The sequence below is a fragment of the Channa argus genome, chromosome 11 (genome assembly GCF_033026475.1).
Source record: "Channa argus isolate prfri chromosome 11, Channa argus male v1.0, whole genome shotgun sequence".
Taxonomy (NCBI): Eukaryota; Metazoa; Chordata; class Actinopteri; order Anabantiformes; family Channidae; genus Channa; species Channa argus.
The window spans coordinates 1,183,977-1,200,540 of NC_090207.1; the positions used below are offsets into that span (position 1 = coordinate 1,183,977).

Here is a 16,564-nt window from a genome sequence, read left to right on the forward strand (position 1 = left end):
CATTTAAAAATTAGCAAGCCCATAATAATTTGTGGTACCGTAAATCACAATATTGTCCACACTAATCAAAATATGACTTGATGAAATGATGCAGCCCTGGACAGTTTTCCCATGATGTGTTGACCCATTGGTGAATTTCCCTCACCTGTTACCAATTTACCTGCTCATTTTGGAATCAGCCAGAATGGTGTTAATTCAAAATATTATAAATTGGTATTCTGTCCAATCAGTTTGCTTGTTTTTAGGGTTCAGATGGAGACAGTAACAAAACTTATAAATGGTCACTTTCTCCAGTCCAGCAGTAAGTACATGTTTTAATGTCCTTCTCTGTTTTTGTTCCGTTAGTCACTGAAGTAATGATGAAGTAACTTTATTTTCTTTTATGTTTCAGGTGAAGAAGAGAAGCAGAGCTCAGAGTGCCTCAAGATTGTGCTGATAGGGAAAACTGGCTGTGGAAAGAGTTCTTCAGGAAACACCATTCTAGGAAGAAAAGAGTTTACAGCTGAATCAAGTCAAACATCAGTCACCAAATTTTGTCAGAAAGCAAAGAGTGAAGTTGACGGTCGTCCTGTTGTTGTGGTCGATACTCCTGGTCTTTTCGACTCAACCTTGAGCCATGAAGAAGTTAATGAGGAGATGGTGAAATGTATCAGTCTTCTGGCTCCAGGACCACATGTCTTCCTGTTGGTGTTACAGATTGGAAGATTCACACCAGAGGAGAAGGAGACGTTAAAACTCATCAAACAAGTCTTTGGGAAAAATGTGATGATTCCTTTAAGAAGCTGATCTCTGACTGTGGCGACAGATACCATGTGTTTAATAACTATGATAAACACAATCACACACAAGTGACTGAGCTTATAACAAAGATCGACACCATGGTGACAGAAAACAAAGCAAGTTACTACACAACAGAGATGTTTCAAGAGGCTGAGGAAGCGATACAGAAAGAAGTACAGAGGATCCTGAATGAGAAAGAAGAAGAGATGCAGAAAGAGAGAGAACAGATTAAAAGAAAACACGAGGAAGAAATGCAGGAGATGAGAAGAAAAATGGAAGAACAAAGGGCAGATCCAGGTGACAGCAGACCCAGTCCTCTGGGTTTGGCTCTTCTGTATTCTGCCAAATCTATGACTCACCTGTAGTCCTGGACCTCTGAGATGCTCCACCTGTTCACGTCCCTGTTTTATCTGGTCCTCCACCTTCCCTGGCATCCATCTCCTGTTACCAGTTCTCTCCAGTAGAGGGCAGCACTTGCCTGTCTGGTTCTGCACTCTTCCCTGTAAGTCTGCTCACAACATTATCCACAGTGTCTTTCTGCTGCAGAGTCCCAGAATCCCTTTCTGTCACTTCATAGTACTCACATGGAACTGCACCTGGAACTGCAGAGGCAACAGCTAAGGTGGATGTATGGGAAAAGGACAAAGAAATGAAAGGAGGGGGTCAGTATAAATGAAAGCTCCACATAAAATGAACAGAATTTGACCCAATAGGTCGCATGACTTGAAATATGGTTTTCTCATGCTTAAGCCCCAAATGTGTTTCAGTAGTAGTGTTGCCCAAATGTTATGCAGTTCTCAAGTTCTCAGCTTTTTAACAGCAGCCCCTTGTCCTGTTGCCTGCTAGGGGGGTGTATACACTTTAAAGTAACTGCCCCCATTTAAGCCCCTTTCATTCAAATTCAAGGTACCAACAAAAGTTGGGGCTTTGCTCACGTAGACCAGTGCTTGGCCTGTAGATGTCACGACTGTAGACACAGAACATTTGACATTTACATTTAGTCATTTGGCAGATGCTTTCATCAAAGTCAAAGAGAAAACATCTTAGCACAGTCCAATCAGAAGATGTGTTTTCGTTTCATGAGATGCAAGTGCACGAAAGAGCAGAAAGGAACTTAGGTTTTTTTTTTTTCAAGATTTAGGTGCAAAGGAAGATGTTGGAAATGTAAAAAAAAATGTAAAAAAAATGTATTTTGAATTTTCACCTTAAGTAATTTATTTCTTAGTTACAAAAAAGTTGCACTACCTTAAATAGTGAGGCAGCAGTGCAGACTGCTGATGACTTAACACAGGAAGTAAATGCTTCAGTTGTGCATCTAGCAGAAGTAGCTCAGCAGGTAACAGAACATTCAGGTCTACAGCTCTTACTGTACGACTTTAGTCAAGTTTTACAGCAAGAAGAGAGTCTCAGTTTAAATAGCAGCATAATGTTAAAGCTTTGTTTTCTGCTCGTAGTTGCTAAAACTTTATTGTCACATATTAAGTAAACTCTGATTTTCCCCTGAACATGCAGTTCAGATATTTCAGTCAGATGTGTCTCACATTACTGTTTGCTTTTAGGGCTTCACAGGATGAAACTTAGTGGCTGTCTGCACCAGAGTGAACTGTTTGGTGGTGGTCTCTCTCCATTTTTACAGTGAAAGTATTTATACCCCTTAACATTTTCCACATTGTGTCAAGTTACAACCACAAATGTAAATGTATTTTATTGGGATTTTATGTTATAGACCAACACAAAGTGAAAGGAAAATGATCAATGGTTGGGATGTGTGAGGAAGGGGAGGAAGGGGAGGGAGGGGAGGAGGGGGAGGAAGGGGAGGGAGGGGAGGGAGGGGAGGAAGGGGAGGAAGGGGAGGGAGGGGAGGGAGGGGAGGAAGGGGAGGAAGGGGAGGAAGGGGAGGGGAGACTGAAATGGCGGTGAGCTGCTGTCCATCCCATTTATAATAGGGATGGGGAAGTGGGGGAGGGATGTGTCAGGAAGTAAAAACTGTGCCAAATCAACATGTGAACAAAATTATCCACTGTGGCAGCCCTGAACTTATAGGATAAGCTGATCGTAAATTCTTCATTTCATACATGAGATGGTGCCTTTCAAACTGCATTAGTACATCAACACTGCAGTTCACCCTTCTTAAACATGTGGAGCTGTGGTCACATCACAGAGCAGTTACATACATGACCAAGATCATAGATGTGTGGATTCTGCAGATCAGTTTCTCCAGTTTGTGTCTCATGTATTATTTATACTCCAGTAACAAGACTGATATCAGTACATGGTGATGGTCTCAAGATCTGGTTTAACAACACCAACTTAAATTCTTTAATAATTCCAGATTCCTCAAAGACTTTTTTAGTCATCTGCATTAATGAATAACCAGGTTTCTCAGGTTGTAAAACTTCTGAAATTGTTTAAAAAGATCAACAGCTTTCGTCTTGTCCCTTCATGGGTCACTACAGCAGAACATGTTCCTCACCTTGATTTAGCTTGAGTGTAACCCTTCCTGCCACAGCTCTTCCTTGGTGGCTGGGCGGGGCCACACCTGGTGGGTGGTAGGGTGGGACTTGATCCCGCGGCTGTCTGCATCGCATCCTGATGCTATATCCATTGAGCCACCATTGGTTTATTTTCAACATCACTGGCATCACTGTTTTTGTTTATGTGTTTCAACTTAATAGTTTATGGAAACACAAACTTTACCTGAGTGTTTTGTGTTATTGGCATCATTGCGTCCTAGCTGAACCTTTATCTTCTGAATGGGAGTTAGTTTCTATAGTCCACATGTTTTGTCCCATATGCTACATATTGTACATATCGATATACAAACCACTTTAAACATAGTGGTTTATTTCATCAAGATGGATCCAGTCAAAGTAGAGGTGAGAGACTGGTCCATTCATAAGAAACAGGCCTAGAGAGAGAGGCCTGATGGGCCTTGTCTGTTTACCTCTTTTACGTCTTCCTGTCCTACTGTTCCCACTCCAACAATGGCAAGTCTGATGCTTTGGTGCATAATTTTCATCTCCCTGAAGAAGAGGAGACTCCAGAAATGATCTTGCCTCCTACATGTGATAGGAATCGACATTGAGGAGGAAGTTCTCCAGGCTGTCAGTAAAACCCCAGCAGACACTGGTGAGTTTGTGTTTGCTTACCCTACCTGTTCTCAAGCAACCTCCCCCTCCAGAAACCTCTGCGTAAGACATCTGTGTGTGATACAGGGTGGATGAGTTTTTAGCAAGTTTCTTGTTTGTCCTGCTGCTAGCTCAGCTAGGATCAGATACATGTGAGTTAGCAGCTTTAGAGTTTGCTTCATTAACGTTGGCTAAAATAAATCAGTGCTGTCCTGCCATGGGACTAATGTGGCAGTGGATTATTGTAACTCAGCTGAGTTAGTTTCAGTCTCCCTCCCACTGACATTCACCATTTCCTCAGGGGGATTAAACCAAAAGAGGAGAAGTGAAGGGGTCTCCAGAACTTATAAGGGGCACAATAGAAGAAGAATTACAAACACTTGGAGGTCGTGACCTTCAGAAATGACTCATAAGACTCTTTGTGTAATTACAACAAAAATAATAAGAGACCTGGTTACATAGAGATGGAGGATTTATTTTGTTTGAAGGAAAATATTTTTGTAACGTGAGTTAAAATGTTTTTCCTGCAACTGGTAAATCAGAAATATCTTAATATGTAAGACTTTTGTCATAGCTCTTTGCTTTGATGTTTTCTCCTTGACTTAGAGTTTTGCTGCCTTGTATCTCACTTGTAAGTCGCTTTGGAAAAAAGCCTCTAAATGCTAAATGACTAAATGTAAATGTGTGTATTTTCAGAGTTTTCCTGTTCTATCCAGCAGGTGGATTCTAACATTATCTAATTAACTGAAGTCTGATTTAGAGCTTGTCTACTTTTTAAACATTAAAACAATTTAGTAAAAAAAAGAACTAAATACACTGAGGGATCAGTTGGGTTGTAGAGAGATCAAGTTAACATTTTGTTAAATATCTCTTCAAAGAAATCAATTGTTTGAGGTTTGTGATTTTTTGTTTTGCATCAGTTTAATGGATTTAATATGTTATCAATTTCAATAAATGATTCAAAGAATGTGACGGCTTTTGAAAACTTTGACTTGTGGATATGAAAATAAGTTAACCATTTGTTGTAATTTAGTTATTGTTGTTATAGAATAAAATAACTGACTTTTTCAGGTGATGCCTTCGATTTTTTACAAAATTGATTAAGGTCTTATTTATTTCTTTACAAGTATTCTGCTGTACAACGAAAGAGAAAGTAGAATATATAAATGTAGAAATACAATCTGCTCTACTTTTAGGACTTTGGCTATTATCAATTAAAATATGTTTTGTTTTCTGTAGCTTTGAATACTTGTTTCATTTGATACGTTATGTAAATTTAATGTTTCATAATGAGGCGTCAATTTTACCTGAGATCACGTCTAAAGTTAGCTTTATTAATTCATTCATTCATTTGGTCGTGTGGTTCTCTTCAGTGTTTCAGCTGTAAAGTTGTATGTGTACTTCAATTTTTGAGGAAGAATTAAGGTAAAAATGTGAAATATTTAATAATTGTTTTTATTTAATTTTTTGGTAACACAATTACTGTAACAAGTACACAACCTAAACACACAATAATAATATCTACCTTCAGTTTTCCGTTTTTATAGTATGAGAGTTATGAGACTTTGTTCTGTTCTGATCGCTGCGGGCTTCCGCATCTACAAGTTTCTTCTTAAACACTTTCACTTTGATCGTTGCTCTGTGACGCAGCTAGAAATTGAGCTGGAGATTTAACGCGAACAAAACTAGTTAAAGATAAAAAAAAAAAAAAAAAAAAAGCGGATTAAACTATCGGTTCATCGGTGGCTTTGGTAAGTTAACTGTTTAACTGCACAGTAAATGAAAACTCATCGCGATCAGCCTCAGTTTATTCAGTGATTTCAGTAGTGAGTTCACCGATTTGTCTGTGACAGTGTAACGTTACGTTTGGTGGTTTCCGGTGACAAAAGTCAGAGAAATACAGTATTTGCTTTAAGTAGGAATCTGATCCTGTAACAATTTGTTAAGAAACGACTTTGTGTTTTTTCCAACACTTCTGCGTTTTGTACTCAGTAACTTATGTTCATTGCTAAAATAAAACCAGAAGTGTGGTGGGATCCGGAATTGCAGTCAGTCAATGTTAAGGCCTAATTCTCTGAAAGTAGGTGTTGGCAGGTAACACAGGGGGGGGGATTATTATTTTTTTATTATTTTGTCCTTTCGGCTTAGGGTTGGCACAGCGGATCATTGTCCGCATGTTGATTTGGCACAGTTTTTAAGCTGGATGCCCAAACGATTTGAATTTGTGGAATAAAAAGAAATTGTGCTGATTCAACAAAACAACACTTGGAGTCTGAGACAATGGTAAGAAGTGTGTGAGGAACAGCCTGTGTGTTTAGGATTTGAATATTAACGTGAAACATGACGTAACATTCACATTCATTCATTTGCTAGATGCTTATAGCTGAGGAACAAAGCATTAAATCAAAGTGCTGTGAGAGGAAATGTTTCAGTTTCATGACACACAAGTGTAACATGAGGCAGGAACAGACAGGAAAAGTTTTTTAGTTATTTAAGTTCATAGGAACTTTGAGTTAAAGAAGAGTTGAGTTTTTCTTGGAATCTTTTGCTGTGTGGTGAAGGGACCATCAGACAGTCAGAGGGAGACAGGGACTGTGGACCTGGATGAGAAAGTCCAGGTAGGAAGGTGCTGTTGAGTCAACTACTCTGTAGGTGACAGTCAGAGATTTGAATCTGATGAAGCCAGTTTCAAGTCAGCAGGACAAAATACAGAGCAGTGGGTTGTAGTGGTGAATGAAAGGAGAAGTCATTAGAACAGGAGTGATGCTGCCTCGTTTTTAAATCCCCCCAAGGTCTGACTGACACTAACACGTGTGGTCTGCAGAAGCCTACATAACCAAGAACTGTATTATTTATACAATTCTCATTGTGTAGCTCTGCTGTCTCTCTCTGCACTGACACACACAGCACCTGTTGTGCTTCCAACATCAGTCCGAGGTGGAGGAGAAATCCATAACAGTTCATTACCTGCATGTAAAATGATCTGAGAAAGCTGGTTTCTCTGAGTAACCTGGTGACTTATGTCCATGTAAAGAGTCAGTGTGATCTTATCTCAGTATCTGGTTCAGTAAATCCTAATAACTGTTTCTTATACTGCCAATGTGAACAAATCTGTCCTCAGGACAAGTGACAGGAGCCGTTAGTGTTCACCCTGATGATAAAGGGCTTGTTACTCCAACGATGGATATGAGCGGATTAGGTTCATCTTCTCAAATCTTTGGAGAAACAATAATATGCTTTTCCAATATTAGTATAACGCATTGTGAGTCAATACGGGACAGAAGGACAATTCCCTAGAATAAGAGTCTGTGTAAAGTTTTTAACTATGTGAGACATTGTCCAAGGCAGCAGTGTGGTGAAGTGCTTAGCTCTGCAGTCTCACAGCTAGAAGGTCCCTGGTTCAAATCCCAGGCCAGTTACAGCTTTTCTGTGTGCAGTTTGCATGTTGCATGTTTTTTACTAACCAACATTCTCATCTGTTAAAAAAAGGCTGCGTTATGTCAAAATGTGCATTTAGCAAAACAAAAAAACTGACTACACTAAAATAAAGCTTTTATCAGGTAGTTCTTTTTTCTGCAGTGATGACTTGATGACTTTGTCTCTCAGACCCTGGGATCCTCAGATGTGAGAACTGTTGGAACCTTTTTGCCAGGTGAACAGTTTTTATTGAAGTGACCCAGTTACTTGCCACCTAAGTTCTGTATTGGGACTTTAAGTAAGGTTTTCATTGGCTCTAAATAAAAATGTACAGCAAGTTACAGAAGACGTACAGGTCAAACAAGGACTAAACAAATTGTAATTGTTGTAAAAATAAATCAAAGTGCTGCTATGTTATGTTTATGATGATGATCATGATGTAAAACAAATTGCATTTACTACACTGGTTCTGTCTCTGTGTTAAGAATCATCCTGGTGTCACATTAAGGTAATAAATAATATTTTGCACTTTTCTCTTGGACCAGCTGTTGGTCTCCAGTAGAGACACATTATGGCGACTGCAGAACCAGGTGAGTGAAATCTGAGTTTAATAGTCTGGCTCCTGTAACACAGCGTCTCCTTGTACCATTCGAATGATCACAAATTAGCATGTTCTGATAGTGTATGTTAATGTTGGTGGTAAACACCAGAATCAGTGGTTTATTAAAGCCGTCAGGTCCGTCTCTCTACACATTCAAATTATTTTTTGAGGTTAAATAATCAACGCAATAACAGTTGATTACCTGAATACTCATGATGTTAATGGAAAAGTAGATTTTCCCAGTAGTGTTGTCGACTGTCATGGTGGTGTTTGGTCTTTGGCAAACTTCCTTCATGGTGTCCTGCCATCATCACCCCTCTATGAAGAGCAGCAAACACTCCACTGTTTTATAAATCAGGGTAGTTCTAAACCACACGTCCATCCTCATTTGATCCCATTTGATGTTAAATGATGTCAGAAATCTAGAGTTTTCATTACATCACTTTTTCTTGACACTTTATCTTCCAGAAACAGTGTTTTTTAATTACAGATTTCATATGAATATTTGAATGAATCACTGTTCTTTATCGTCACAGAGACAGTTGATACACAACCACTGAAGCACAGCAGCAGCTTTCCCCATCTGCCACCTGATTGTGAGTTAAACCAGATGAAGTCTCTGTATTTTAACATCTAGAATCTCAGTGTTTATATGTGGATGGTATGAAGTCAATCTGTGGAAACTAACTGGTTTCAGGTTTCAAGATGATAACAGCTGATAAACTGACCCTAAAAACTGTGACTTCCTCATTGGCTTTATACACACAAATATTCTGTTTACTTCTAAACATTAAAATGTTTTTATTTAATTCATGGTTTTGATTTTAGTTTCTGAGCTGAGGGTTGTTCTGCTGGGGAACAGCTGGTCTGAGAGGAGCTCAGTGGGGAACTTCATACTGGGAGAGACTGTGTTTGACACTGAGAAAGAACCAGACGACTGTCTGAGAGTCAGTGGACAGCTGAAGGACAAACACATAGTTCTCATCAACACTCCAGATCTGCTGCATCCTGACATTGTTGAACACCAGCAGTCAAAACATATAGAAAAGTGTGTGAGACTCTCTGATCCTGGACCTCATGTGTTCCTGCTGGTTCTACAGCCTGAAGACTTTACTGATGAACACGCTAAGAGGCTACAATCAGTTCTTGAACTCTTTGGTGATGCATCATTTAATCGTTCACTGTTACTGATAACAGCATCCAGAGAGGAAGAGGAGAGTTCAGCTTTTATAGACAAATCTAATGAGAATCCACAGTTCGGAAACTTCATGATAAAATGTAAACACAAGTTGTTGTGGCACAAAAACCTTAAGCATCAGAAACTGTTAACATTCATGGGTCTAATTGCGAAGGAGAATGATGGAGATCATGTGGACTGTGAAGTATCTGATTTACCCAGTGGTGATGGAAGCCTGAAACAAGAGGGAGCAGTTAATGTCAACTTGGATCCAGTCAGAGATGTTGGTAGGTTTAAAACTATGTTTGTGACAACAAGGATGTTTAATGAAGAGTATAAAATTACTTAGGTTCATTCTTATGTTTTACAGGACTGAAATTTCTCATGGATTCTACAAGAACTGGTTTTAACTGTGAGAAAACTTACACATTATTATCTGATGCAGTAAAACACCATGACAGATGTGCAGCTCTGTAATTAATGTTTTTGTCTTCTAATAGGGTTCAGGTCTCAGTTTAGATCAGCAGAGAAGAATACAAATACTCATTGTAAGTAAATTATAGCTGCAACTTTTTATAAAAAAATAAACTATTTGAACAATGGAAAATGATCTTTACCATATGTTTAAATTCTGTGTGTTTTACTCTGTCACATGATCAGTGACATAAATAACCTGTAGTCACCTTCCACATCCTCTTTTTGTGTTGTAGTCTCTAAACTCAGGATTGTGCTGTTGGGGAAAAGTGAAGACAAAAAGACAAAACTTGGTAACATCATCATCGGAGATGAAGTTTTTCATTCATCAAAAAACAGCAGTCAGTTTATGAAACCAGTCAAACACTGTGTTGCTGCCTGTTCAGAGTGGAGAGGGAAACGTCTAACAGTGGTAAAAACCCCAGACATGTTCAGTCTGTCTGAGTTGACCCTGAGACAAGAGGTGGAAACATGCATGAATCTTTGTCCACCAGGACCAAATGTCCTGCTGCTGTTAGTGAAACCATCTGAGTTTAATAAAGAGGACAAAGAAAAACTGCAGTTTATCCTGAGTTTGTTTGGTCAAGATGCCTTTAAATACTCAATGATCATAATAACAGACAAGAAGAAAGGAGCAGATTCCACTGTGAATCAGCTGCTTGAAGAATGTGGAGGAAGAAACTACAACATGTCTGACAGTCACCATGAGCAGTTAATGGAGAAGATTGAGTACATTGTACATGGAAACAAAGGAAAGTTCCTCACCTTTACTGAAGAGACCTTAAATACAAATCCTGAACCCATCAAACCAGCTTTAAACCTGGTTCTGTACGGGAAAACAGAAGCCGTGAAGACCTCAGCAGCCAAGGCCATTTTAGGTCAGACAGAGCTTCATTCAGCCTCCAACTCATCAGAGTGTGTTAAAAATCAGGGAGAGGTGTGTGGACGTTGGGTTTCCCTGGTGGAGCTGCCTGCCTTGTATGGAAAACCTCAGGAGACAGTGATGGAGGAATCATTCAGGTGTATCTCCCTCTGTGATCCTGAGGGGGTCCATGCCTTCATCCTGGTCCTACCTGTGGGTCCCCTCACTGATGAAGACAAGGGAGAGTTACAGACCTTCCAGAACACATTCAGCTCTCGAGTCAATGACTTCACCACAATTCTGTTCACTGTGGACTCAGATCCTACAGCTCCAGCTGTTGTTAACTTTCTACAGGGAAACAAGGAGATCCAGGAGCTCTGTCAGAGCTGTGGAGGAAGATCTGTTGTTCTCAGCATCAGGGACAAACAGCAGGTCTCTAAGGTGTTGGACACTGTGGAAAAGATCAGACTGAAAGGATCCAGATGCTTCACTAAGGACATGTTCACCAGGGTTCAGATGGAGACAGTAACAAAACTTATAAATGGTCACTTTCTCCAGTCCAGCAGTAAGTACATGTTTTAATGTCCTTCTCTGTTTTTGTTCCGTTAGTCACTGAAGTAATGATGAAGTAACTTTATTTTCTTTTATGTTTCAGGTGAAGAAGAGAAGCAGAGCTCAGAGTGCCTCAAGATTGTGCTGATAGGGAAAACTGGCTGTGGAAAGAGTTCTTCAGGAAACACCATTCTAGGAAGAAAAGAGTTTACAGCTGAATCAAGTCAAACATCAGTCACCAAATTTTGTCAGAAAGCAAAGAGTGAAGTTGACGGTCGTCCTGTTGTTGTGGTCAACACTCCTGGTCTTTTCGACTCAACTTTGAGCCATGAAGAGATTAGTGAGGAGATGGTGAAATGTATCAGTCTTCTGGCTCCAGGACCACATGTCTTCCTGTTGGTGTTACAGATTGGAAGATTCACACCAGAGGAGAAGGAGACGTTAAAACTCATCAAACAAGTCTTTGGGAAAAATTCTGAAAAGTTCACCATCATTCTTTTTACAAGAGGAGATTCACTAGAACATGAAGAACTGTCAATCAAGGATTACATCAAAAACAAATGTGATGATTCCTTTAAGAAGCTGATCTCTGACTGTGGAGACAGATACCATGTGTTTAATAACTATGATAAACACAATCACACACAAGTGACTGAGCTGATAACAAAGATCGACACCATGGTGACAGAAAACAAAGCAAGTTACTACACAACAGAGATGTTTCAAGAGGCTGAGAAAGCGATACAGAAAGAAGTACAGAGGATCCTGAATGAGAAAGAAGAAGAGATGCAGAAAGAGAGAGAACAGATTAAAAGAAAACACGAGGAAGAAATGCAGGAGATGAGAAGAAAAATGGAAGAACAAAGGGCAGATCCAGGTGACAGCAGACCCAGTCCTCTGGGTTTGGCTCTTCTGTATTCTGCCAAATCTATGACTCACCTGTAGTCCTGGACCTCTGAGATGCTCCACCTGTTCACCTCCCTGTTTTATCTGGTCCTCCACCTTCCCTGGCATCCATCTCCTGTTACCAGTTCTCTCCAGTAGAGGGCAGCACTTGCCTGTCTGGTTCTGCACTCTTCCCTGTAAGTCTGCTCACAACATTATCCACAGTGTCTTTCTGCTGCAGAGTCCCAGAATCCCTTTCTGTCACTTCATAGTACTCACATGGAACTGGATTCTTCCTCTGGCTTTTTTCACATAATTTAACAACAGAAACCCTTGAAATAAATTGTATTTTGAATTTTCACCTTAAGTAATTTATTTCTTAGTTACAAAGTTACCTTAAATAGTGAGGCAGCAGTGCAGACTGCTGATGACTTAACACAGGAAGTAAATGCTTCAGTTGTGCATCTAGCAGAAGTAGCTCAGCAGGTAACAGAACATTCAGGTCTACAGCTCTTACTGTACGACTTTAGTCAAGTTTTACAGCAAGAAGAGAGTCTCAGTTTAAATAGCAGCATAATGTTAAAGCTTTGTTTTCTGCTCGTAGTTGCTAAAACTTTATTGTCACATATTAAGTAAACTCTGATTTTCCCCTGAACATGCAGTTCAGATATTTCAGTCAGATGTGTCTCACATTACTGTTTGCTTTTAGGGCTTCACAGGATGAAACTTAGTGGCTGTCTGCACCAGAGTGAACTGTTTGGTGGTGGTCTCTCTCCATTTTTACAGTGAAAGTATTTATACCCCTTAACATTTTCCACATTGTGTCAAGTTACAACCACAAATGTAAATGTATTTTATTGGGATTTTATGTTATAGACCAACACAAAGTGAAAGGAAAATTATCAATGGTTTTATCAAATAAATATCTGAAAAGTGTGTTGTGTATTTGTATTCAGCCCCCTTTACTCTGATACCACTAACTAAAATCCAGTGGAAGATTGAGGCCCAACCACTAACCTACCAAAACATGGTCATCCACCTAAACTGACAGGATTTATTGGCTGCAACTGCATGTTATGAAACAGTTTTTTCTATTAGTTTGTCCACCACATTAAGTACATGAGTGAGTACTGGCTACATAACAACATCTCCTGTCTGCACTACAGTTCAACAGCAGAACAAACAGCCTTTAAAACTGAATCAACTCCTCTGAGTCTGATTACAACCTATTTCCTTCATGAAAGAGGATTAACTGCAGGACAGTTGGATTAGACGGACTCATCATATCTACAACAGCAAAGTCCCAACATAGATTCAGTGATGTCTCTTTATTCCTATGGAAACTGGGTGAAGTTTAGGAAGAATGAACGTGAAATCAGTCCCCATCACTGATCCCTGTCCTCCTCTGTCTGCTGATGAAGGAGACTCTCTGCCAGAGTGTGCCTATTGAGGCACATGACAGAGCAAACATATTCCAGGTTTCTGTGATCCATCCAGACCAGAAAAGGCCAATAGTCAGGATGGGGGCAGTGGTAAAGAGTTTCTTGAGATGACCAAATACTCTCTCTGCCTCCTCTGCCCAGATAAATGTCTGTTGGGAGAGGTGAGAGCATGCAAAGGGGCTGCCACCTTGCTATAGTTCTGAATGAATCAGAAGTCAAAGTTAGCAAACCCCAGGAATCGTTGTAATTGTTGAAGGCATCCTGGTAGGCCAGTCCGCAACTGCCCTAACCTTAACGCCATCCCACAAGATCTTAGCTGGGCCAAGCACAAACCCAAGAAATGTAGTTTGAGTGGTGTGGAACTTTGACATAGAGCTGATTCTAACAACTGTAACAGCACAGCCCTGACATGCTGCTGGTCCTCCTCCAAGTTCCTAGAATATATTAAGGGGAGGAAGAGGAGGAAGGGGAGGAAGGGGAGGGAGGGAGGGGAGGAAGGGGAGGGAGGGAGGGGAGGAAGGGGAGGAAGGGGAGGGAGGGGAGGGGAGACTGAAATGGCGGTGAGCTGCTGTCCATCCCATTTATAATAGGGATGGGGAAGTGGGGGAGGGATGTGTCAGGAAGTAAAAACTGTGCCAAATCAACATGTGAACAAAATTATCCACTGTGGCAGCCCTGAACTTATAGGATAAGCTGATCGTAAATTCTTCATTTCATACATGAGATGGTGCCTTTCAAACTGCATTAGTACATCAACACTGCAGTTCACCCTTCTTAAACATGTGGAGCTGTGGTCACATCACAGAGCAGTTACATACATGACCAAGATCATAGATGTGTGGATTCTGCAGATCAGTTTCTCCAGTTTGTGTCTCATGTATTATTTATACTCCGGTAACAAGACTGATATCAGTACATGGTGATGGTCTCAAGATCTGGTTTAACAACACCAACTTAAATTCTTTAATAATTCCAGATTCCTCAAAGACTTTTTTAGTCATCTGCATTAATGAATAACCAGGTTTCTCAGGTTGTAAAACTTCTGAAATTGTTTAAAAAGATCAACAGCTTTCGTCTTGTCCCTTCATGGGTCACTACAGCAGAACATGTTCCTCACCTTGATTTAGCTTGAGTGTAACCCTTCCTGCCACAGCTCTTCCTTGGTGGCTGGGCGGGGCCACACCTGGTGGGTGGTAGGGTGGGACTTGATCCCGCGGCTGTCTGCATCGCATCCTGATGCTATATCCATTGAGCCACCATTGGTTTATTTTCAACATCACTGGCATCACTGTTTTTGTTTATGTGTTTCAACTTAATAGTTTATGGAAACACAAACTTTACCTGAGTGTTTTGTGTTATTGGCATCATTGCGTCCTAGCTGAACCTTTATCTTCTGAATGGGAGTTAGTTTCTATAGTCCACATGTTTTGTCCCATATGCTACATATTGTACATATCGATATACAAACCACTTTAAACATAGTGGTTTATTTCATCAAGATGGATCCAGTCAAAGTAGAGGTGAGAGACTGGTCCATTCATAAGAAACAGGCCTAGAGAGAGAGGCCTGATGGGCCTTGTCTGTTTACCTCTTTTACGTCTTCCTGTCCTACTGTTCCCACTCCAACAATGGCAAGTCTGATGCTTTGGTGCATAATTTTCATCTCCCTGAAGAAGAGGAGACTCCAGAAATGATCTTGCCTCCTACATGTGATAGGAATCGACATTGAGGAGGAAGTTCTCCAGGCTGTCAGTAAAACCCCAGCAGACACTGGTGAGTTTGTGTTTGCTTACCCTACCTGTTCTCAAGCAACCTCCCCCTCCAGAAACCTCTGCGTAAGACATCTGTGTGTGATACAGGGTGGATGAGTTTTTAGCAAGTTTCTTGTTTGTCCTGCTGCTAGCTCAGCTAGGATCAGATACATGTGAGTTAGCAGCTTTAGAGTTTGCTTCATTAACGTTGGCTAAAATAAATCAGTGCTGTCCTGCCATGGGACTAATGTGGCAGTGGATTATTGTAACTCAGCTGAGTTAGTTTCAGTCTCCCTCCCACTGACATTCACCATTTCCTCAGGGGGATTAAACCAAAAGAGGAGAAGTGAAGGGGTCTCCAGAACTTATAAGGGGCACAATAGAAGAAGAATTACAAACACTTGGAGGTCGTGACCTTCAGAAATGACTCATAAGACTCTTTGTGTAATTACAACAAAAATAATAAGAGACCTGGTTACATAGAGATGGAGGATTTATTTTGTTTGAAGGAAAATATTTTTGTAACGTGAGTTAAAATGTTTTTCCTGCAACTGGTAAATCAGAAATATCTTAATATGTAAGACTTTTGTCATAGCTCTTTGCTTTGATGTTTTCTCCTTGACTTAGAGTTTTGCTGTCTTGTATCTCACTTGTGTGTCGCTTTGGAAAAAAGCCTCTAAATGCTAAATGACTAAATGTAAATGTGTGTATTTTCAGAGTTTTCCTGTTCTATCCAGCAGGTGGATTCTAACATTATCTAATTAACTGAAGTCTGATTTAGAGCTTGTCTACTTTTTAAACATTAAAACAATTTAGTAAAAAAAAGAACTAAATACACTGAGGGATCAGTTGGGTTGTAGAGAGATCAAGTTAACATTTTGTTAAATATCTCTTCAAAGAAATCAATTGTTTGAGGTTTGCGATTTTTTGTTTTGCATCAGTTTAATGGATTTAATATGTTATCAATTTCAATAAATGATTCAAAGAATGTGACGGCTTTTGAAAACTTTGACTTGTGGATATGAAAATAAGTTAAGCATTTGTTGTAATTTAGTTATTGTTGTTATAGAATAAAATAACTGACTTTTTCAGGTGATGCCTTGGATTTTTTACAAAATTGATTAAGGTCTTATTTATTTCTTTACAAGTATTCTGCTGTACAAAGAAAGAGAAAGTAGAATATATAAATGTAGAAATACAATCTGCTCTACTTTTAGGACTTTGGCTATTATCGATTAAAATATGTTTTGTTTTCTGTAGCTTTGAATACTTGTTTCATTTGATACGTTATGTAAATTTAATGTTTCATAATGAGGCGTCAATTTTACCTGAGATCACGTCTAAAGTTAGCTTTATTAATTCATTCATTCATTTGGTCGTGTGGTTCTCTTCAGTGTTTCAGCTGTAAAGTTGTATGTGTACTTCAATTTTTGAGGAAGAACTAAGGTAAAAATGTGAAATATTTAATAATTGTTTTTATTTAATTTTTTGGTAA

General features: G+C 39.6%; 1 protein-coding gene and 1 pseudogene across 7 annotated transcripts; both read left to right on the top strand.

The window, feature by feature from the left end:
- The first annotated feature begins 249 nt into the window (after nucleotides 1–249).
- Nucleotides 250–1,845, top strand: LOC137135774 (GTPase IMAP family member 4-like; annotated as a pseudogene).
- Nucleotides 1,846–5,529: 3,684 nt separating this feature from the next.
- Nucleotides 5,530–12,812, top strand: LOC137135782 (GTPase IMAP family member 8-like). 7 transcript variants are annotated; one of them, XM_067520353.1, is made up of 9 exons: nucleotides 5,530–5,659; nucleotides 7,488–7,560; nucleotides 7,871–7,915; nucleotides 8,463–8,522; nucleotides 8,755–9,390; nucleotides 9,474–9,515; nucleotides 9,604–9,651; nucleotides 9,814–11,004; nucleotides 11,095–12,812. In XM_067520353.1, exons 3-9 carry the CDS (start codon nucleotides 7,897–7,899, stop codon nucleotides 11,934–11,936), a joined length of 2,838 nt encoding a protein of 945 aa, XP_067376454.1. In that variant the 5' UTR covers nucleotides 5,530–5,659; nucleotides 7,488–7,560; nucleotides 7,871–7,896; the 3' UTR covers nucleotides 11,937–12,812. The 7 variants fall into 7 exon arrangements, 6 of the variants coding, with proteins under 6 accessions (XP_067376454.1, XP_067376455.1, XP_067376457.1 ...); XM_067520354.1 differs by having other exon boundaries at nucleotides 5,534–5,659; nucleotides 7,515–7,560; XR_010915498.1 differs by lacking the exon at nucleotides 5,530–5,659 and having other exon boundaries at nucleotides 5,669–7,560; nucleotides 11,095–12,073; nucleotides 12,586–12,812.
- Nucleotides 12,813–16,564: the final 3,752 nt, after the last annotated feature.